The sequence below is a fragment of the Lachancea lanzarotensis genome, scaffold LALA0S01 (genome assembly GCF_000938715.1).
Source record: "Lachancea lanzarotensis genome assembly LALA0, scaffold LALA0S01, whole genome shotgun sequence".
NCBI classification, from domain to species: domain Eukaryota; kingdom Fungi; phylum Ascomycota; class Saccharomycetes; order Saccharomycetales; family Saccharomycetaceae; genus Lachancea; species Lachancea lanzarotensis.
The window spans coordinates 289,621-311,968 of NW_019212879.1; the positions used below are offsets into that span (position 1 = coordinate 289,621).

At 44.3% G+C, this 22,348-nt stretch overlaps 11 protein-coding genes across 11 annotated transcripts; 6 read left to right on the forward strand and 5 right to left on the reverse strand.

Moving 5' to 3' along the window:
* Positions 1 to 98: 98 nt before the first annotated feature.
* UTP7 (LALA0S01e03048g1_1) lies at positions 99 to 1,763 on the reverse strand (the record flags this gene model as incomplete). The annotated part of the gene is made up of 1 exon (XM_022774227.1): positions 99 to 1,763. One exon carries the CDS (start codon positions 1,761 to 1,763, stop codon positions 99 to 101), a length of 1,665 nt encoding a protein of 554 aa, XP_022626345.1.
* A 1,959-nt stretch (positions 1,764 to 3,722) lies between these two features.
* ODC2 (LALA0S01e03070g1_1) lies at positions 3,723 to 4,616 on the forward strand (the record flags this gene model as incomplete). The annotated part of the gene is made up of 1 exon (XM_022774228.1): positions 3,723 to 4,616. The coding sequence occupies one exon, from the start codon at positions 3,723 to 3,725 to the stop codon at positions 4,614 to 4,616; it is 894 nt and encodes a 297-aa protein (XP_022626346.1).
* A 599-nt stretch (positions 4,617 to 5,215) lies between these two features.
* On the forward strand, positions 5,216 to 5,980 carry DSC3 (LALA0S01e03092g1_1; the record flags this gene model as incomplete). The annotated part of the gene is made up of 1 exon (XM_022774229.1): positions 5,216 to 5,980. The coding sequence occupies one exon, from the start codon at positions 5,216 to 5,218 to the stop codon at positions 5,978 to 5,980; it is 765 nt and encodes a 254-aa protein (XP_022626347.1).
* Positions 5,981 to 6,084: 104 nt separating this feature from the next.
* Positions 6,085 to 6,714, reverse strand: LALA0_S01e03114g (LALA0S01e03114g1_1; the record flags this gene model as incomplete). The annotated part of the gene is made up of 1 exon (XM_022774230.1): positions 6,085 to 6,714. One exon carries the CDS (start codon positions 6,712 to 6,714, stop codon positions 6,085 to 6,087), a length of 630 nt encoding a protein of 209 aa, XP_022626348.1.
* Positions 6,715 to 7,512: 798 nt separating this feature from the next.
* Positions 7,513 to 7,947, reverse strand: RPB8 (LALA0S01e03136g1_1; the record flags this gene model as incomplete). The annotated part of the gene is made up of 1 exon (XM_022774231.1): positions 7,513 to 7,947. The coding sequence occupies one exon, from the start codon at positions 7,945 to 7,947 to the stop codon at positions 7,513 to 7,515; it is 435 nt and encodes a 144-aa protein (XP_022626349.1).
* A 384-nt stretch (positions 7,948 to 8,331) lies between these two features.
* Positions 8,332 to 8,808, reverse strand: ISU2 (LALA0S01e03158g1_1; the record flags this gene model as incomplete). The annotated part of the gene is made up of 1 exon (XM_022774233.1): positions 8,332 to 8,808. One exon carries the CDS (start codon positions 8,806 to 8,808, stop codon positions 8,332 to 8,334), a length of 477 nt encoding a protein of 158 aa, XP_022626350.1.
* A 1,709-nt stretch (positions 8,809 to 10,517) lies between these two features.
* On the forward strand, positions 10,518 to 13,811 carry LALA0_S01e03180g (LALA0S01e03180g1_1; the record flags this gene model as incomplete). Its single annotated transcript, XM_022774234.1, has 1 exon — positions 10,518 to 13,811. One exon carries the CDS (start codon positions 10,518 to 10,520, stop codon positions 13,809 to 13,811), a length of 3,294 nt encoding a protein of 1,097 aa, XP_022626351.1.
* Positions 13,812 to 13,939: 128 nt separating this feature from the next.
* MCP1 (LALA0S01e03202g1_1) lies at positions 13,940 to 14,788 on the reverse strand (the record flags this gene model as incomplete). The annotated part of the gene is made up of 1 exon (XM_022774235.1): positions 13,940 to 14,788. The coding sequence occupies one exon, from the start codon at positions 14,786 to 14,788 to the stop codon at positions 13,940 to 13,942; it is 849 nt and encodes a 282-aa protein (XP_022626352.1).
* A 1,709-nt stretch (positions 14,789 to 16,497) lies between these two features.
* SPP1 (LALA0S01e03224g1_1) lies at positions 16,498 to 17,514 on the forward strand (the record flags this gene model as incomplete). The annotated part of the gene is made up of 1 exon (XM_022774236.1): positions 16,498 to 17,514. The coding sequence occupies one exon, from the start codon at positions 16,498 to 16,500 to the stop codon at positions 17,512 to 17,514; it is 1,017 nt and encodes a 338-aa protein (XP_022626353.1).
* A 306-nt stretch (positions 17,515 to 17,820) lies between these two features.
* On the forward strand, positions 17,821 to 19,256 carry LALA0_S01e03246g (LALA0S01e03246g1_1; the record flags this gene model as incomplete). Its single annotated transcript, XM_022774237.1, has 2 exons — positions 17,821 to 17,827; positions 17,917 to 19,256. 2 exons carry the CDS (start codon positions 17,821 to 17,823, stop codon positions 19,254 to 19,256), a joined length of 1,347 nt encoding a protein of 448 aa, XP_022626354.1.
* A 1,130-nt stretch (positions 19,257 to 20,386) lies between these two features.
* Positions 20,387 to 21,757, forward strand: MKK1 (LALA0S01e03268g1_1; the record flags this gene model as incomplete). The annotated part of the gene is made up of 1 exon (XM_022774238.1): positions 20,387 to 21,757. The coding sequence occupies one exon, from the start codon at positions 20,387 to 20,389 to the stop codon at positions 21,755 to 21,757; it is 1,371 nt and encodes a 456-aa protein (XP_022626355.1).
* Between the last annotated feature and the right edge of the window lie 591 nt (positions 21,758 to 22,348).

Sequence of the window (22,348 nt, forward strand, 5' to 3'; positions counted from 1 at the left end):
AATTTACATTCAAATAGTACTTGATTCTTTTGTAAAATGCTTGCACGAATAAAGTTTTGTATGTAGCTCTCTATTTCTTCCCACTAATTCTTCATGCTTCAACCAAATCTACTTAATGCTTCACTGACAAGATCTGTGTGTCCTTCCTCAATCTCACCTCTTTTAACCTTCTCGTTACGTTGACGGGCCTCTTTCTCTTTACTCAAAAGAGCATTAACTCTTAGTTTTCTTTCGTCCACAACATTTCGAGTCTTTTTCCGCAAAAATGATCGCAGCCCTGAGTTTTTGCCCTTAACGCTAGGGTCCGCTTGTGGTATATCTTGGTTAGTTTTAGATTCGTTAGCTTTTTGATCTGTGACTAGAGCTAAATCTTTAGCATTGAGTCGTGCTGCAGAAGCACGTTTATCGACAGCACCAATAACATTTGGATCCAAAGCAATCGAGTCAGCAGGCAGTTTATTCAACAAAGTTCTCACTTCCTGTTCCTGTCTTTGCTTTGCGGTTTCAAATGGATTCAACTCCAAAGCATCGTAGTTGGCCTCACCAGCACCAGGTATTATTAGATTACGCACACCATCTTGATGCCCGACACCTAGAAGGTCCTCGAATGGTACAAACTGCATGTTGGTGACCCTATTTCCAGGAAATATACTGGTCATGTAGGGCGTATTGCGTTCAACTTGGCCGCTAGAACCGAAAAATGGTCTTGCAAGCTTGCTTGACCTAAATGCATCCTTCCAAAGCGTAACATGAGGACCTCTAGAAAGAGCAAGTAGTCCTGTATCAGAGATAGTAACGCCAGACCCAGGTGTAGGTAGGTTTTCTATGGTATGCAATTGACGGAAGGTTCTGATATCCCAGATTTTCATGGATTTGTCGGCACCTGTCGTCGCCATGTAGCGGCCTTGACGGTCGACGGCGACGCCAGTGACTGGACCACGAGCAGACAAGAGTCTAGCCAACGGCGTGGGCATGTTGGGGGCCCACATCGTTACAGTTCCGTTGCTATGACCCAAATTGATTACTGCATTCCAGGGATTTTGGGCCATCGCAGTTGTGGGTCCCAATTTGGTTCTTAGTTCAGCCTGCAGCTGTCCTGTAGTAACATCCTGGTATTTGAGCCAGCCAGTTTCTCCTGCTGTAGCCAGCAAGTAGTGGTACGGCAAAAACTCCATATGTTTGACCTCGATGTGCTGTTTGAGTCTATGCAATTCTACACCTTCATGGTCGTAAATAAAAGTGTATTTTTTTTGAGCCACGGCAAAGAACTGCTCATTTTGCAGGTAGGTAGCAGCGTTACAAGTTTCGTTCAGATTCAATTCAGCTCGCAGCTGTCCTTTACGCCAGTCCATGGAAGCCACATGGCCCTTGCGCCCACAAATCAAAAGATGGGTACCGTTACGAGAGTAATTGAGTGAATAAGGCCCAAATTCTCGCAGTTTCAAATCCAATGCCTTATTAGCGGTACTTGAATCCACTGCACCGCGAATCTCGTCCTGCTTGACTTTGAACGTTTTTTCCATTTCATTTTCTGCCTCCAAAAACCCACTACTTTCGGGTAGCAGGTATTCCGTAGCTACTGCCTCAGATACTGCATCTTTATATTGCTGATCAATTCTTTTTAAACCTGCTTTCAGCTTCTTATCCTTGACCTTGGCGTTATATCCATTCTGTCTTTTGGTTTTCGAAGACGAACGGTCGTATTTCCCACCGCTGCCTCTGAAACGATCAGAATCAGATGGCCTATTCGTAATATCAGACATTATGTTGTGATACCAATGGTAAGGGATGAAAAAGGCCCTGAGAGTTCTGAAGTCTTGTGAAGTTTCTTGATCTTCAGCTCATCTCATCGCATCTCATCGCATCTCATCGCCTATCTAAAATTTTACAGGTATTTCAATCGTCATGCACGAGTTTGTCAGTTGTGAATAAGTGACAGTTTGAAAAGACACACTGAAGAGAGATATATAATACTGCGAGTTTCAATTAGACGCTTGTATCTAGATTTGGTACCATTATGACGAGTTTAAGAGTAAAATGTCTATTATTTTGAGCTCTGAAATGTGTAGTTTGAAGCTTGAGCAGAAAAGAGGATTTGAATGCAAGAAAATGGTGTGATTGGGGTTTAAGGACATTGGAACTGACCTTAAATAAGAAATTTTGTGAGCTTTGATCGGTTTGCGTTGCAAAAATGCGGTGTTCTTTACGAAAGAAAATGATTTCGGTGAGAATGACATATTAGTATATAGTGATATGAGAAACAGTATATAAGAGAGTCACGTTAAAGACATTCCGATCGCTTGTAATTTCTGTCACGAAGGGCTTATGGTGATCAATCTGTGTATGGTATTCTTAGGTATTGATTGACCGTCGGAAAAGGTTGGCGATAGCAGTCCACGACGTTTCGAGAGCGTGAGTTCTGGGCCTTCACATTGTGAGCTCTCAGAAGGCTCTGGATAGTACGACCCAGGTGGTTATGATACTAGAGCTGAAAGAAGGGCTGGGCAGTTGTTTTCAAAAGGTTTGGAAATCGGTCGTACGATCGTTTTGAGTCGCAAGTGTCACGTGATGCGCGGCCGCGACAAAGTTGCAAAGCCGATGGGACCTCAATTCATAGCGCAATTCTTCTCAAATGTGTAAATTTGTACGTCGTAGATCGGACGTCAGAACCTAGATATGCAATGGGCCAATCACAACAGCAGAGGATAAGTTTTTCAGAAACTGGAATGAATAAAACTTTCAAGGGCCTTGATATCTCAACACGTCAGGGATTCATCACGAATAGATAAAATGGTTTTCATTGACAACAAAAAGTAGTTCCTTAAGTTCAAATGCACTCGTTTTGTTTTGGTGACTCGATGATTTGATTTCGTTTTGTCACTTTAGGTGTTTTCTGTCGCCAATCTCGTAGTCACGTGACTTATCACGATAAACCCAATATTCAAACTTTTCCCTTTTACTCGCAACAAAACGAATGTTTCTCCAGCTTCAAATCATTACAATCTACAACTTTTGACTATCTGACGTGCTGACTGCCATATCAAAAATTGAAACTATCCGTATATTTTGAAACCTTATCGTTTTATACTATAACTGTCATTTTATTTATCAGATGACGCTCCTACACCCACCTTTCCCTCTCTCTCTCCTACTACCCTTTTGAACACCCCAATCGACCACTTTTCAAACCCCAAGACAGCCTTTCGGACACTCCATTTCCCCTACCGAACCCTCTCAAAACCCATTGTCATCGGTTCGTCCGTCCTCTCATGTGATTCTCTTCTTTCTGTCTCTACTATCTTGCAAAATTCCCGTGCAAATACCCAGCTGGCCCACAGTGACACACACACACACTTTCACAGCTCGGAAAGCCTTGATAATCAGACGGGACCTTCTTGAAGCGCGGGACTGAAAAAATCGCCAGTGCTTATGATAATAGTAGCTCACAACGTATAAAATCGATGAGAAATACAAACAAAAACTGACTCGAGAAAGATCTTGAATCGATTCTTGAATAATTGATAAATAAGAAGCGTCCGATCCGAATATCAGGAAATTAAAGCTTACTTATTTCAACTGAAAAGAGCTGTTTCTTTCGTTGTTTTTGCTTGTCAACGTTTATTTCAAGGCCTTTATCAATTCCTCTATAATAAGAGCTTTTGACATTGCCCAGTGACAAGAAGTTGAAGAAAAAAAATCCAGCTACTTTATCCTAAATACCAATGACTGACGCTCTCCCATTGCCATTTAGATACCAGTTCGCTGCCGGTGCGGTGGCCGGGATCTCAGAGATCCTGGTGATGTATCCACTAGACGTGGTGAAGACCAGAATGCAACTACAGGTGAAAGGAGGATCTGGACCTGTTTACAACGGAGTTTTGGACTGTTTGAAGCAAATTGTGGCCCGTGAAGGTGCCTCGCGTCTGTACAAGGGAATCTCGTCGCCTGTGCTCATGGAAGCGCCCAAAAGAGCCACCAAGTTTGCATGCAACGACGAATTTCAAAAACTATACAAGCGTGAATTTGGCGTGGAAAAACTTACGCAATCGCTCAGCGTGCTGAGCGGTGCATCTGCCGGATGTTGTGAAGCGTTTGTCGTGGTGCCATTCGAACTGGTCAAAATCAGACTTCAAGACGTGAGCTCCAGCTACAATGGCCCCATCGACGTTGTGCGCAAGATTATCGCCAACGAGGGTGTGTTGGCTATGTACAACGGTTTAGAATCGACCCTTTGGCGTCACGGTGTCTGGAACGCCGGTTATTTTGGTGTCATTTTCCAGGTGCGTACGCTTTTGCCCCAGGCGCAGAGCAAATCCCAGCAGACCGGTAATGATCTTATCGCAGGTACCATAGGTGGTACTATCGGTTCTATGCTAAGTACACCGTTCGATGTGGTCAAGTCTCGTGTTCAAAACACCGCCATTGTCGCTGGCGAAGCTCGTAAGTACAACTGGTCGTGGCCATCGCTGCTGACCATTTACAAGGAAGAAGGGTTTGGTGCTCTATACAAGGGTTTCGTACCCAAAGTGTTAAGACTGGGACCCGGTGGAGGTATTCTGTTGGTGGTGTTCACCGGTATGATGGACTTTTTCAGAGATTTCCACTACAGCCGTTGAGGAAGGTCTAGTCAGCCAGAACGTACCATTGGCAGCAGTATCGTACAAGAATAGTAAATGTAACTTAGCTAGAAAGCGTATAACACAGAAAGAGAGAAAAAATATGAATCTCGACACACTCACTACACTAGTCTGTAAATGCTGCCGTTTAAGACAAGAACAAAAACTACACCCTCAAATACACTTGTCTGTACGTTCTACCGGCCCTTGCAAATCGTTTTTTGCGCATCCAGAAGGAATTGCAACCGACTCACAAAAGAGCGCTGAGATGAACGAGATGATCTCTCCGATGGACTTGACGCTAGGATTACGCCATGATCTCCGAAGAGGGCATACTAGCAACACGGTTTTATAGTCCTGGTTTGTATAATCCGCACGATTATTGGTTTTTTAAAAACGAACAAGAACTGGTGAAAAAGTGTCATGGATTTGAATTTCTTACGCTTTTTATACTTTTACTGATTCAGAGGTTACCCGGATTAAGGTGGTTCCTGGAGCATGAACAGTTTGAAATTAAGAAGGGCATCTACTATTATATATATCAAAACGTTTAAATGGTAGAATATCGAATTTATAAGTAAAGTTACCAGGGATCACCAATGGTAGCTGCAGAAGTGTTGGCCAGCCATGCTGTTCAAGATCGGACCGTAGTGGTTCGTTTTGCGTTGGAAGAAATGGAAGATCTGCCCTTGAACGTGAGTAATGTTGATTTGCAAACGGTAACGGTTCCGTGGTTGAGACGCATGTGTAGACAGCTGCGAGGCCGCTACACACATAACAAGCGTCTCAGGTTTATCAGAAACGGTCGCTTTTTGACCGGACACACTGATTTGCAACTGAGACGGTATTTTGAAAGCAACGAGGAACCTGTTTTCTATGTGCAATGCATGGTGGGTCAGGAAATGACACCCGAAGAGGCCGCTAATGAAGATTCGCTGGACGAAACTCAGCCAAATGCCGAAGGGGTCACCACTCAAGCCATAGGGTTCGATCGGTTGCGGTCCGTTGGGTTCAGTGATGAGGAAATCGAGCTTCTGCGACAGCGTTTTCAAAGCACCTACGGCGACTTGGAAAGTCTCACGCGAACTTCAGATGGCGCCCCAGATATCCGCCAGCTAGAAGAACAGTGGATGGAGACTGGGGCCAACGATGATACGTCGCAAATGGTGGGCGTGGGTATCGCCAATTACAAACACAACGCAGATCTGCTGATAGGACTGGTTGTCGGGTTTGTGCTTGGCGTGGCGAGTTTCTTGCTAATGACGCAGGACGGTCTGTTTAACAAGCGTCAGAAAATGGCAATTGTTGGGGGACTGATCATAAACGTATGCTTCGGCCTGACGCTGGGGTTTTCAAGAGGATAGCATTTTATGGGTGCGTTTATCGAGGATATTTTACCACCGGGGGATTCTTCTGTTATGTACAAGGTTCAAAAGTAAGTAAGGCGTAAGATAATCGGTACGAGTCACTAGTGTTGCTTTTCGTGGCTGTTATTTTGGAAAACTTGGTCTAGTAAGTGTTCCATAGGCTTATCGAAAAGATATGGCAAAACAGGAACAACACTCAAACCCAGGGCGATTGGGCCCCAAGTTCGCAATGCCGCGTTTTTAGGAAATTGTTTGTTAAACCAGTTACCGGAATATTTCACAGTACTGTGGATCGTGAACGCTGGTAAACCCATCGAAGCCACGCTTTGGAAAATCATTCTTTCTAGTCCCACCATTTTCCAATCTGGCAAATTGGCCAGTTCTCCGCTTTCCAGCAATTTAGGGTCAGCAGCTGGGATTTCATCCCAGGGTTTCAAGCCCGCTCTGTATCTGCCTTCCTTTCTCAATTTGGCAACCCATGAAGTGTAGGAGACGTCTCCCAAAATGTAAGCCCAAGAAACACCGTAACCTAGCTTCACAAACACTGGCGGAAATACAGGACGAAACGATTCACCAACATCGGAGGTGTATGCAACGTATCTGTGAGATGCCATTGCAATCGTCCTCAGTCTACTAGCGTAAGCTGCGTAACGAACATTGGAATCCGTGCTATCTGGAGCGGAAGCTTCATGATATGTAGTTTCGACAGTTGGATTGCTAGGGGAGCTCATTGAGATGTGAGAATGGGGGTGTGTGTGGTTGGTTAAGTTCGGACTTGGTTCTACAGGGCTAAGTATCCTGGATCTTCCATTCTTATGGAGCGTGCTGTCCCAATATGATGTGGCGACCATGTGACTGACGACACTGTCGTAGAACATTACCTTTGTAAGAACACACACCAAGAACCAATGACAACGAAGTTGCCGGTTGATGAATGTGTATTCTGTTGTTAGAGCCTTTGATTATTGAATATTGTGGGTTGTGGTTCGAGTTCGTGTTAATTCATTGAGGAACTTTGAATGTAAAGAAGTGTAAGATGACGTCTTTTGAGGTAAAAGGTTCATATTTTTCTCAACCGAAGATCGCCGAAGTGTCTGCATATTTTTTTGCGTTTAATCTAGCTCTGCTTGAGAGGTATAGGTTAAGTTTACAGATGAGCTTCGTCGTGTACTATTCTGACATTTTGTGTCACGTGCCCGGGACCTACGTTCGCACCACGGGACTCAACTAGCACTTCGCTTGGCTACTACTTTGAGTAGCCGTTCTCCGCATACATGATTGTACTGGATTGGTTGCTAGTGTTCTTGGTTGGGGCGTGGGAAAAATGCAGCACTATGTGATTGTCTAGCACATTATTCGTTAGTATACAGTTTATGTGATGATACATGGCTAAAGAAAGCCATCCCAAGTTGAATGCGAATGCCAATCGAGTACGAGCATAGGATCCATGAACGGGTATTTCCGTTGTCCCCTGTTAATTCTATTACCAGTACTTTATCACTTGGGATTCCGATCTCACCTTACTTTTCTCAGCGACGGATCAGAAGATACGCATTTTCCTGCTTCAAGTTGCTGAGACCACGATAGTTTCCCTCCAAACGCATCAGCAGCCCTCCGAATGAGTAGTGCACGGCAATCAGGTCCTTTTTCCCGGCCACTTCTTCGAATCTGTATGCGGTTCCGTACATCACGTAGTCGTAATCGTCGGCTAGAGATCTTTCACCGGGTTGTGGCGCTCTCCAAGAGCTTCCCTGGACTGGTTCCGCACCATCGAGCAGAAGAGTCGACGAGAGCATCAACGTTAGTGTGTCGTTGACACGTACTGGGAAAAGCTCCGAGTTGATATCGAGAGTGAGCTGGAATTCCTGGGAAGTGGAATGCGACTCAATTCGCGATACTTTGTTGTAGCGGCCCTGGTCCACTTCCGTGACCTGGAAGATATCGTCGAAAAGCGTGGTAGACATTGGAATTGACGGAAGCGACTAAAGAACGAACGGCGTTGGACAAGGAACGTTAAACAACCGACTTATACTCATCGTTCGTGAGCTCATCATCTTTGATAGTAATGTAGTCAATTTCTAGAAAATTTTCAAAAGATACCTTCGCACGAGGTGGGACTGTCAGTTGTACAACTAACACACTCGATCTTGAAAGCCAACACAACGATTCTAACGCTCGAGGCACTCCTCGCACGTCTCTAAGGTATCACGCTGGTCTTCTTCTTTCCCTTGTTTCTTTGTAAACGGAATAAATTATACACATACCTTACAATACCTACATATACAATCCCCCATGCCTCACCGTGTGTAGCCTATTGCTTTGCTGACCTGCCGCTTAGCGCCACCCCCCTATTTGAGAACCGTAGTCCTTCTCTTGGACCTGTAGTCCTTGATGGCCGCTTTGATGGCGTCTTCGGCCAACATGCTGCAATGGAGCTTCACGGGTGGTAAACTGAGCTCTTTGGCGATTTCGGTGTTTTTGATCTGCGAGGCCACGTCTAGGGTTTTGCCACGCACCAGCTCTGTCATGTACGAGCTGGACGCGATGGCGGAGCCGCAACCAAAAGTCTTGAATTTGACGTTTTCGATGACACCCGTTTCGTCGTTGACCTGGATTTGCAATTTCATGACATCTCCGCACGCTGGGGCTCCCACAAGACCGGTTCCGACGTTAGACAGTTTCTTGTCAAGCGATCCGATGTTTCTGGGGTTGGTGTAATGGTCGATGACTCTTGGATGGTACGATCTTTTTGCCATGATCGATGGAGCATTTTTTAGGGCCAAAGTGGAAGTCAAAGAGCCCCTAGGTACTAGTAGTCTCAACATGCTTGTTATATGACGTTGGAAGGAACTTCAGGAACTATAGGAACTTCAGAAACTCTAAAAGACTCTTAAAATTCACTAGTTTGTCAATGAATTCTGTGCTTTCAAAGCTTTTTTGGCTTTTAAATGTGGTTGATGAGAAACAGGGTTTTTCAAATTAAATTAACAATTTTTTAGTGAGAGAGTTCTAGCCTATACTTATAAATCTAATATCGAAATACTATGAACAATGGACTTAAACCGATGAAAGACAACGACACACGATGGCACTGATGATTTGGTAAAGGTAGAACGGATATAAGAGGAAGAGACGGTTGTAATTTTGTGAGTACGGGTGGTGGTGTGGTGATAGTATAGTGATGCTTTAGAGCAACGGTGTCGAGTGAGAATATGCTGGTAATATTGTGCTATATTCTTGTCATTGTAGATATAACGGATATTTACGTATATAACAAGGCTTGTAGGTGAGTTTGCGTGACTCTCGCTGTGTTTTGTGGATATTTATTTCCGATTTCCCCGTTTCCGGATATAGCCGGCCCGGGACTCGTGATGAGAAACAGAAAAAGCGAGGACATATGATTCTGGGGTGGAAAAGACTAGTTTTTAAGAAGAAGAAGAAGAAGAAGAAGAAGAAGAAGAGGAGTAGCGAGTGGTGTGGTAAACGCAAAGGCGATTGGTTTTTAGGTGAGTTTTGGTATGTTTCAATTTGTTTTGGCGTGGATCTGGGTGTTAAATGTGGGTATCATTCTGTACGTATGTGACACCCGGATAGGCAGCTATTGGTGACACGATGTTCTACTTTCTATACAACCTTCCGCATGCCGCTCGCAAACCTTAGTCTCACCGTAGTCAGTCTTTTCGAACAGATTCGCGTCCATAGAACGGGTCTCTTCTCCCGTCCCGGCTTATGATGACAGAAAATACACTCCTCATCTTGTATCACACTGTACTACTCAGTCATCATAATGCCAAGTGAGCGTTTTGATGAACATCAACCCAAAATCCCAGCCATACTGAAACTCTCGTTCACATTTTCAAATGTTCAACACACTTACATACCCACCTACATACCCACCCACATTTCTCGATCCCGTAGCTGCATCCAAAACTCTGATTCAAAAAACGTCTTTCTCATCACTTTCGAAAAACGTGCAGAAATTTACGCTCTGACAGCTTCAGAAAACCTAACATCACTCACTAACACGAATGAGACCTTCTTTTATCGCAAGACTAGCTTTCCTCACCCACAAAAACTCTAAAAACATTTTCAAATAGGTATCCCGGAAAAAAGCGTACCCTTTCACCAACGGATGCCACACATCTCAAATTTCCCTACATCACATCAAACTCCAGCCATTTCGTAGCCTTCGGTATCATTACTCCCATTCTCTCGAACTACAAGTAAGTTTCCCAAAAATTCTGTTTTGTCCGCGAAAACAAGAATACGACCAACTTTGGTATCTTTTGAATCCTTTAATTCAGCTGAGTCTAATTGTGTCAATCCTACACTACTATAAACTTTCCTCCCTCCATTTTTTTATCGTTTTGTCTGTTGTCTCACTATAGGTGGTGGAATATTAAGGCATCAAATTCATATATCTACCGTTCCGAGCACTGAAAACCTTTATCAACCTAAAAACTTTTATATCAAAATCTCGAAACAATCGACACCGATTAGTGCGGGAACCCGCTTCCAATCGATTGAGCTAACAATGGGCAACTTTCTGGATGTAGACGTGGAGGTGGACTGGCTTTACAAGGGCAAGAGACGGCCAAAACCGCAAACACAAGTTGTACGCCGAGAACGGTCATCTTCAGTGTCAAATGGGTCGTTGGGCCGTGTGGCCACGAAAACAGAGTCTCAAGAGCCTGAGATACCTAAGCAAACCAAACCGGAACGGCCATCGGTTGATACCAAAAAAACTGGAAGCTTCACAGTTGGAACTGCAACGGCTACCATCCCACAACGGTCAAGTTCGATCAACGAGACGAGTGCAAAATCTAAGAAATCTTTGTTTGGCTCGCTTTTTAGACGCAACAGTCAAGGCTCTGGTGAAACTCCTTCAATTCCCATTCCCCTACCCAAAATACGGTCTCATACCGGATCTAATGGTGCTGGTTCTCAACCTTCTGGTCAAGAACCCATACCATCCATGCAAGCTACGGTATCACAGTTTTTGAAAGAGCCCTCTTCTCCTGAAGTGTCAGATGTGGCTCCCATTCATGATGAAAAAGTGGTCTTGGGCAAGAGTCAACACCGGAAATCAATTTCGATTGATAATCTATCAAAACTGCCTCTCAAACGAGTTACTTTTGCCGTTGACCGTTTTGGAATGGATCCGCCGCAACAAATACCAAGTCGCAAACCCAAGAAGGGGGATGTCTTGGTACCTCAGGACATGATCTGTCCCACTCCGTCTATTTCCGTTGGCATCACTAACACGCAAGGTAGTGTGGAACAAGCTACTTCTCCGCCCAACGAACAATCGAAAGAATACAAACTGGCAATGGATTATCATCGTCGGGCTCTAAAGGAGTCGGAAAAGCATCAGCAAGAAGCGCATTATGCTGCAAGACGCATAGCTCATGAAGTACAAAACTTCAAAATTAAAAATTCTGCAGCGTCTTCTCATGCACAAACAAGCGGAAACGTCGGTGCCGAACAGAGCTCAAGCAACAACGATGGGCTTGGAACGACCGCCACGATCACCGCGATTGATGATCGAATCAAAAATTTAGAGATCGATAAACCAATACACAAGCATGAGAACTTTTTCGATCATGACACATCAAATTCGACTTCGTCCTCCGAGAAACTTACTCTAGACAAGACATATACTCGTTGCTGTCATCTACGAGAGATTCTACCCATCCCTTCTACTTTAAAGCAAGTAAAGGACAAAACTGCGCCATTACAAACTTTGAAGTTTTTGAACCCAAGGCCCACACTCATCGATATCTTGTCTTTCTGTGACTTCATCGCAATAACTCCTGTGCACAATGTCATCTTTGACAATGTCAACCTTACCCAGGAGATGCTCAAAATTGTCATCAGCTCTTTGGTCAATAGTTCCGTCATCGAAAAATTAGGACTCAGAAACGTTACATTCAACCTTGACAGCTGGAAACTACTGTGCAAGTTTTTGATGGATAACAAATCCCTCTTGAAACTGGATATTTCTCATACTAAAGTAAAGACCGATCTTCCTAAAGAACTGTATCGAGCCAATATGGATTGGAATCTATTTATTGATGTCCTTCGAAGCCGCAAGGAGAAAACATTAACTGAACTACTAGTGAATGGTGTCAAATTTGACAGTACGAGCACTTTCGTCAATTTACTCAACACTTTTGCATCAACCGGACAACCAGCAAAGAAACGACTTGGAATTGCACAATCTGAAGTTACTGGAGAACAAATCAAATTCCTCATGTCGTGGATCAGCGAAAACAATATTGAGGGTGTCGACTTAGGGTTCAACGATCTGAGCGAACTTGTCAAACCTTTGGTAGGGAAACTCACCTCGCTTTCATATGATAACATGCACTATTTCACACTTAACAGCACCAACATCGCATCGCCGTATGACGCGGCCTTGGTATTGCGAGCGTTGTCAAAATTGCCCAACCTTTATTTCCTCGATTTGAGCAACCTGCCTCAAATTTTCCCCGACATTTTCCCGTACCTCAACAAGTACTTACCTCGCATGCCAAAGCTGAAGCGACTACATTTCGACTCCAATGAATTCACAGCTAGAGAGGTAGTTATGTTAACGACAGTGCTTCCCAAATGTAAAGAGCTTCTTCATATTTCGTTGATGAACATTCCAGAAAACTCTTTCACAACATCAATGAGCGCCAACGTATATGACTGTGTGCGGCAAAGTCCGAAACTTACACATCTGGACATCGCCTATGGAAACATGCCTGAGGAAATCTCGTCTCGTATTGCGCTCTTTCTCATGCGTAGATTGCATCGGGATATCGAGCTTGACGATTTGGCCAGTCAAGACGATCTATTATTTGATGGAACTTTACTCTCTGAGACAGCAGAGAATGTATTTGAAAAACTGAACAACTATGAAGATGCGGACACCGACACCACTAGGAGGTACTTACTCAAAAAATATTGGGAACGGTTCAACCGTGTTCATGACAATGTTCAGCGCACAATCGATGAACTATTCGAGAAGAGAAATGCTGGTGAGCTAAACCTTCAGGGCAAGGAAAATTTACTGCGGCTTTTGTTCCTGGAGAACAATCTATCGCATATTCTGAGCATTCTAAAGACCTACCCACAAGTTGCAAACATCGCAGGTTTAGAGTCCAGTGCAAAGCAATCAACTTCTGACAACGATATTACCAACTTACGAGATGCTGAGCCTCCCGCTCACACACGGCCTCACTTGATGGCGACGGAATCCGGACGGACTATCGATTTAACCACTGGTAAAGCTATACTGGTGAAACAACCTTCTCATGTAGCGCTGGTCAGCAAAAGGCAAGAGGAAGAAGAAGGTGAATTTCACAAGTGGGGGTTTTTCGTTCAACAGCAAAATTCCATTTATCCTGATCATCAGGCTAGACCCGTGATTGAAGATCCGGTAGAAAAGAGGCCAGAAAGTGCATCGTCTACTGAATCACCCAAGTCTTCCCAACCCTCCACAGCAACACAGACATCGCATAGCTTGATTGCCAAGATTCCATCTGGAACTGAGCTTCGGGATGCTATCATGCGCGCCAAAGGTATCGATTCCATGGAAGAGCTGATTGAAAATGTAAGCGGAAATCGTGAGTCGCTGGACAAAATCTACGGTGTGCCACTCCACCCCATGCCGCAGTCAGTATCGGACGCTGGCACCTACCGGAGAGCCCCGCTCTCACAGTTGATGAGATCAGATTCTAATGTATCAGTAACATCGTCCGAATCTGGTAACGAGGAAAAAGTTGATGAAACATACGATAAGTTACTCAACAGTTTGAGTAAAGTACGGTCAAATAAATAAGTATCTAAGATTAAGACCAGAAGCACACAAATTTCCACGAACTACGGCCAAGTCTTTTGTATCCCGCTTCGCGTGCTGATCCAATTTCAGAACGCAGGCCGGTGTGAAAAGTTCTATTCTTCTCTCTTTCAGCGGATAACCGCGTTCAAAATTCGCTGGTAGTCACTGTTGTAAAATACAGAGGTTGTTTTTGAAAGCCGCCACAAACCTACTAGCCCCATGCTTGTAAGGCCGAGAATCAAAGTCGACATGCTCTTCCTTACGCTTAAACGCCTGATTCGCGCATACTGGCACAAACCGGCCCCAAAATGATAAGACGCTGTCCATATGAGTGCCGACAGCGGTATGATTCCAATCCACCACTTGATGAATTTGCTGTCATTTTGCAAGATCCACTTGACAAAGTCAAAATCTATGTCAATTCCTTCCTGTAGTGGAGCCTTTTTCATGAGATATGTATGGTAGAATATCGCAGGTGCCAGGATATACCCTGTAAGAATTTGAGGGTTATATGACAGTTGTTTCGTGACACCGATAAAATAACCGGAAAGACCGCCTACAAGTCCTATTTCACGCTGTGATTCGCGCTCAGCAGAGTCCTGTACCCTATTTTTGGCTCTTTTCGGTCTTCTCCAATTCGCTACAAGACTCCATATTCTCAGAGCCACTCCGCTAGCCAAATGCGCAGCGACAGAAGCACTCAAAAGGGTACTCGTGAACCCTGGTAATAGTTCCCGTACCATCATGAGCACATCGTTTGGAGCCCCTTCGGGTGATATAGCTGGCACTATGAGCGTATTGATGGCATGCAATGGGAAATAAGCTGCAAAGGGCCAGACAGAGTATTTTTGAATTTTCCGTAACGAAATCCTCAAAATTCTTGGATTGAGCCAGTTCAAAATACCACTGGGTTTCTCTATGCCCTCTACAGGTCTGTAATGAGCCACAGGCTCGGGATCGAGCTCTTTCAACTCCATCTCGAGGGGATTTCACCACACCGATCGAACCCTTCAAGATTAAATTTCATGTAAGGCTGGCTACTGCTGATATCGGTAAATTTCAGGTGCCGCGTCACAGTCGTATCATATGACTCGAAAAGTCCATTCATGAGAATAATTTGTTTTGAGAGAGTCATTACGAGGAATTCATGGGATATGAGAGACCATTTGAAACTTTAAGCTGATTCACACTAGCTAGATGGTCTTTGTTTGATGACCGGAAATTAAATACTGGAATTCGAACACAAGGTGTCAATAGTCACGTGATCAAAGATGGAAAGAACAGGTTTAATGATACGTAGACTGCTAGAGAATAGTAGCTGCGTGGCAGAAAATCACTGTATGGGAAATGGTTACATACTTTGGCGTATATGAGCAGCTTTCAGGATGCGGAATGAGGGCTAAAAAATCGAAATTTGATATTTTGTACCTAGGCACGTGACCATCTACTGACTACCATCAAAGATGGCTGACTTGTAGTGTCCTGTTTCGAGGGTTTTCAGAGTGTAGTTGAATGAGACTAGTATGCATTGCATAGCTTTCCACATGAGAAATCTGAGTATCTATCTCGCTTTGGAATACCTTCGCCAATTTCGATTCTCATATGTAACCCTAAAAATTGTGCATCTTGAGGGCACAGTAACGTCGATTGATATTGTGATAACTCTATATCTGAGTTAACCTTCATTGCTTTGTTGAATGGTGGTGCTTGTAACTTGACACTATATTTAATCACATCTCTGCTTTTGAAGCTTGACAGAAATTTTTGTGATGTTTTCGAGCGGATACGACGCTTTTATAGAGCTATAATTGATATTTGATGCGATGGGTATGCGTGGTTGATATGCGAATGATATTAATCGGCCAGTAATGATGCATAAGCTTAATTACTCATGCTACAAATGCGACTTTTGTATCCGAGGGGACACTACATAGGCGGAACGGGCACGTAGTTGGGAAAGCCTATAAGACCTGGCTGATAATAGATCCACGATCTCTCCAGATGGATGCGAATGCTCATCAAGCTTCAAGAACCCGTCATCACTTTTACTCACTTCGTCTTCAACGGGCGGTCACGTGATCTGTACGCCTTAAGACGACGTATACTCTGACTTCACTATCGCCATTGGTCTCACAAGCTTTATGAGAGGGACGAAAGACACTCTTCCAAAAGATCCTAGCCCCTTCACCGTTACGAAAAACCTGGCACCGGACCCGAAAACTAATCTTTCTTAAGTAATTTCCCACTCTGGCGACTCATGACATTGACGAGTATCCGGTGAGATATCTAATGCCAAGCTTACTCCGATATACATCAAGAAAACTGTATTTCGGCTCACTTCTCACTGATGACAGGAAAGATAGACTAAGATGGGCCATCCCAGTCACGTGATCTATTCCAAATTTAAGATTTCGGCTCGCTTTCACGTCTTGACAGAAGTGCATAGCTATTCGAATCGATTCTGAAACATTAATTGAGCTTTACACTTATCCATTCTGTTCCTTACTCATCTTCATCTCTTAAAAAAGGGTTGACGGTATATTCTCTGATTTATATACCTTGCTACGAAAGCTCATCTCATAATAACGCTGTCATTTGATACTATATACAACACAGGCCATATAGAATCTAAGGCGTCTATCCATTTGTCGACTCTTACGCCTGCACTCTACCTCGTTTTTTGTCAATGGTGACCCTTCCAGACTGGTGTCCCGCCTATAGCTCTCGAAAGAAGGATGTTGAGACCGGCGAAGAGGTGTTTTGCATTTGTAAAAAACCCGATTCCGGGGAACTAATGGTAGGATGTGACGGATGCGATGACTGGTTTCACTTCTCGTGTCTGAAAATGGCCAAAAAATATAACGAGCTGGTCTTTTCGTTCTATTGTCCGTATTGTCAAGCTGGTATTACGGGTCCTGGAGCCCATAATGATGGGAAATTGCCCAAAACGTTGTGGAGACGGAAATGTCGAGTCCTTGACTGTTTTAAACCAATTGCAGAAAACAGCAAATACTGCAGTGAAGAGCATGCTGTGGCTTTCATGCGAGGGCTAGTGGATCGTGTGGAAATACCAGGTCAGGATTCCTCACTCGTGCTGCGACAAATGCTGCAAGAGCCCGATTTCGACCATTTCAAAAACCTAGGCCGAAATGGTCTACCCACGCCTTCAGCAGATCTAGCGCCGGGACTTCTTACAAACGATGGCACACTGCAGGACCTGGAGGCTCAGTTGCGGGAATTACGCGGGGGCGCCAAAAATGGTGTTGAAACGCAAATAGAGCAGCTAACACAGTATTCACAGTGGGTTCAAACGGTCAACGATCTTCTGTTCGGAGACAATACGCAAGAAAATGCTAATGGAGACTCCGCACCGGCTGGTGGCAAGACTTCAAGGACGCGAAAACGCAAACAAACGGTCAAACGGAAAGCCATATGCGGTTACAGCAGCGAATTGAAGGCGCCTTGTTCCGCTGAGGACTTTGTTGCCGAATTCAAACAATTGGACTCAGAGTCCACGGAGCTCAAGGGTGTTTGTTGCAAACTACGGTGTGTCCGGCATTCAGACTGGCTAGGCACTCGTCAAACGAGCTTGCAGTTCCAGCTGGAGTCGTTGCAATCGTCAGAACAGCGTCTACCGCTTCTAATTAAAATCCGCCAAGACCAGCTCAAAATGCAACTTTACAAACACATTACAAAAGCGTAACTCCAACGTTGAGTACCGCATTGGAAAGCAAACCTTCGACGCACAGCTAGCTCTCACTGCTGCTCAGCAGTGTCTTCCGTTGTTTCTGCGTTCGAGAGCGCACGCCTATGGATGTGTACTCGTCAGAGTACTCAAAACACTGCTTTCAAAACGGGTAACTACTACCTATGCTGATCGTCGTCGAATTGATGCATATCAACTGATTTATTCGTTTACCTCGAGATCTCGATCTATAAAGGGAGCTTATCCAATTGGATCCTGGTATCTCCCCAAATCCAACTGTTGTCATCTGGCAATTCGAAAAACATGGTTAGTATGTGGTTATAGCGTCGTTGAAACCATTTGAATCAAAAAACTCTGGAGATATACATACTAACGGGCCATGTAAATGTTGATTTGCAGACGAGAAGATCAATAAGATCCGGAACGAAGAGTTCAAAATATGGAAAAAGGCGGTCCCTTCTCTATATCAGCATATCTCGACTTTCAAACCTCCATACACGACGCTTTTTGAAAGTGTTGAAAAATTTCCAAAAGCTGTAGCTTTTACCCACAAGATCGCTCCTAACAAGGAAGCCGGGACTTTAGTAGCATCGTTATTATGCTCACAAGGTGGTGATATTTACGAAGTCGAGTTCCAATTGCCCCTGGGTTTGTACTCGACCGATGACGATCTCAAGGACCCCAAATATGGTACTGCTTTTGCCTCGGTCGCTAGTGTTGGCAAATTGGAACCGAAATGGACATACCAAGGCCAAACGGTAACCAAAATTGAGTACGTTGGAGGCTCCCACGCGGACGCTGTGGTAATGACTGCAAACGGATCGTTGGCATGGTTCAAGGAAGACTGCAAAGTGCCCGTGTTTGTAATGGAAGAGCTGGTGGGAGTATCCACCAGCTTTTCACAGATTCACAACCAAGAGCGCTCTCACAACGTGAAAACCGATTTTGCAGTCTCGGAAGATGTCGAGACGCTGGTCAAGTCACAACCAAGCATGGCTGCGGGTCAAACTGACGAACATAGTCTACTCAAGGTTGTTGACAACGCCCAAAGCCCGGGTCAACTTGTTCGGTCAATCCCCATTTCGAACACGTCTTTCACGCAGGTGATACGATTCCTTGACAACCACCTATTTTGTACTTGCTCAGATGATAGCACTGTCAGATTTTACGACTTACGAGGAAATGGGGAGCCGCTTTGGTCGATGGCTGATCCTCACGATGGGAAGCTACTCTCTTTGGACGTTTCTCCAATGATAGAAAGTCTTTTCATGACTGGGTCCGAGACCGGTGTCTTGAAACTGTGGGATTTGAGAACAATAATCGCGTGCCTGGAGAACAAAGAAGAACCTATTGAGATAGCCAAGCTTTTCCACTCTGCCGCCGATCCGGTGGTAGATGTGAAATTCGGAATCTCCTCTCCTACTGAAATTCTCTCCGTCGGTGGCTCTGGCAATGTTTATCACTGGGACTTAGAGCCGCTGTTCTCGCAAGAGACTGCAGAATCTGACGAACTCATCGATGCAGAAGAGTTACAGCAGCAGTGTCTGAAGTTCATTCACAGTGGAGGAGGAAGAAGGCAGACAGACTTTTACAACCAGCGCGAGACTGTTGCGTGGCACCCACTCATCAGCGGGCTAGTTGGGTGCGTCGATCCTGATGGCCTTTTGACTGTGTATAAAGGCTTTCATGGAAAAGAGGACAATTCGGACGCCCCTAGTGAAATCGAGGCTGAAGTCTGAGCTTGATGGAAATGAAACAGTTTCGCCAAGAGTTAGCAGCTTGAGTGTTTTCAATATGACGGGAAATATTGATTTTTAAACGACGCTCCTTGATGTGCCCGGGGCGCTCTACTGCTTGTTGAAACGCAAATAAATCATACTCTTTACACAGCTGTTCGACGTCAACTGAGTGTTCTGGTGTTTGTTACGTATCTACATAGAATTCCAGGATAGACTGAAATCGGTTACTGAAGGCTCTGATGTAAATAGGCAGGTTTGAACAGTCATTGACTGTTGTACCACTGAAAGTTAGGTATCTTGATGTGTCTAGTGCTCTGTATCTATTAATGCTGCTTCGACCAAGAACGCGCATGTGGAAGTTTTAAGTATTACTCAATGTCGGGACCTTTTTACCAAACAATAAAATTGAAAATGACAAAGATGATCAAACATTATGATGTAATGTATGATCGGAATGAGCTCAATAACTGCTATGAATTTACAGTCACTAATTTGGATTTATTGGCGACATCTGAACCGTACACTCAACGTTCCTTGGCAAATTTTAGTATTATTTGTGAGATTGCCCCGCAAAAGATCAATCAGAATCGGAAGAGGCACCAATCAAAATATCACAGATAGCAAACCATTTATCAATCATAAGACTATCAATGCCCTAGCTTTCTGTGAAATATGTCCAGAGATCACCGTGCTGTCATCTTGAATATATGATCTTTCCTGCTACCTAGCGGTACCCAATCTTGTGAAAAAATCCCACCACTTCTCTTTATCCAATTGTACTGTTTTGAACAACTTCCCAACCTTTTCTCTTACTGATGTCAGGGTATTTGTTTCCATATCCATTAAACATCACCTCTTTCATTAATTGTCGTTACTCTCTCTACATTTTCATGAAATTTATCCAAAATTCCAAGATGCACACACGACTCCAGTGAACCAAGTTCAAGAGAAAGACAACAGGCTTTTGAATAAGCTCGCTGATCAATTCCAACCACGAATTCAAGTAAATGAAACATCGAGCTCGGAAAACTGTGAATTCGAACTGAACAATTAGCTTATTCGACCTCAATATAGAAAGGCTTAACAGTGGTCACATCTTGCGGAGGTAACATATCAATTCATCCAACACAATGGCATCTATGTTTCGGCCACCAGAATCAGCTAGGAGCAAATCAAAGTCTCCCAAGCTCACTTTGCCATCGTCGCTCAAAAATTCTTCCGGTGAGATGGCCACCCCTGCTACCTTGGGCCCGATTTCCAGCCTGGCCACTCCAAACTCGTCATCCTCTTCACAAACACTTACGTTTCCGAGAGCTGAAAAATCATCGTCATCTTCATCTATCAGCACACTGAAAAAACGACCGGCACCGCCGCCCATTCCATCTCTGGCTATTCCAACGAGCGCTGGCGCAGGAACCCCGGAGTATGGCGCCGTTACCGACTCATTGACACGATTGAAGCTCGAAGACGTAGATAAATACTCTGCAGGGACACCTACACGAGAGAGACTGTTTGAAAAAGGCTCTCAACCATCGGTTGGCACGACCGGATCGATACCGCTGGTCGGAAATGCCTTTGCAGATGTAGATACGCTAGACGAGGAAACATGGCAATCTGGGGCTGTCAAGGATGACATAATCACTATGGGAGTACTAGGAGAAGGAGCTGGTGGGTCTGTTACCAAATGCAGGCTCAAATCAGGGTCAAAGGTTTTTGCTTTGAAAACCATCACAACGGTAAACTGTGATCCAGAAACTCAAAAACAAGTTTTTCGGGAGCTACAATTCAATCGCAGCTGTAACTCGGAGTACATCGTGCGATATTACGGGATGTTCACGGCTTCAACGAGCTCGGCAATTTATATCGCGATGGAATACATGGGTGGTCGGTCGCTGGATGCCATTTATAAGCACCTATTGCAAAGAGGTGGTAGAATTGGGGAGAAGATTATAGGGAAAATTGCCGAGAGCGTCTTGAAAGGCCTTTCTTATTTACAGGAGCGCAAAATTATACACCGAGACATCAAGCCCCAGAACATTCTTCTAAATGATGTGGGCCAAGTTAAACTATGCGATTTTGGCGTAAGCGGCGAAGCTGTCAATTCTCTCGCCACCACTTTCACAGGAACCTCGTTTTACATGGCCCCGGAGCGTATCCAAGGACAGCCGTATAGTGTCACCAGTGACGTCTGGTCCCTGGGGTTGACGCTGCTAGAAGTGGCCCAAGCGAAATTTCCCTTCGACTCTGGGAAAATGGCCGCGAACATGCCTCCGATCGAGCTACTGATGATGATTTTGACTTTTACACCCGAACTCCGGGATGCACCTGAACTCAATATCGTCTGGTCCAAATCTTTCAAATCGTTCATTCAGTATTGTCTCAACAAAGAGCCCAAAGACAGACCTTCGCCACGGCAGATGCTGCAGCATCCCTGGATAGTGGGCCAGATGAAGAAATCTTGCAATATGCATAAGTTTGTCCTCAGGTGCTGGGAGGAGTAAGAACAACTAGGTAAGGGTGGTCAATGGATAACCGGTGGAAAAAAATAAAATTGGGCAAAAATTTCGTACAGAAATGCGGCTTGGCGTCATCAAGGTGGGTCAATGGTCTGCGATTACAATCAGATACGTACTATAGAAAAACTCATTTTTACTGGTTAAGAGGAAGAGGCAAGGTTTCGGCAAGAAAAGACACGAGTGATCTTGATATTCAACGAAGGAGCAGAGGCTAATTGATTCTTGGTTCAAAGACTACATGGTATCTTTACAAACACCGGTACGGTATCCATACTGAACTGGGTTCGTTGGGATGGACAGAGGTGCTTCGTACTGGAGACCATTAAAACAGCGCATGTGACATGAAACGCTTTTAAAAAACGAGCTGACATAATCGATATAAGATATCATGTGACCACAATGTGATTACATAATCAAATTTCTTCAAATCAAAATTCAACAAAAGTCGCTGTATACGAAACATTCAAATTTTTCTAAATTGAAACGAAAAGAGATGTGACTCTCAAATAATGAAATCCATCCTCCTCAGCTATCTTGAACTGTTGAACACATCACCTATCAGGACGAGATTGGAAC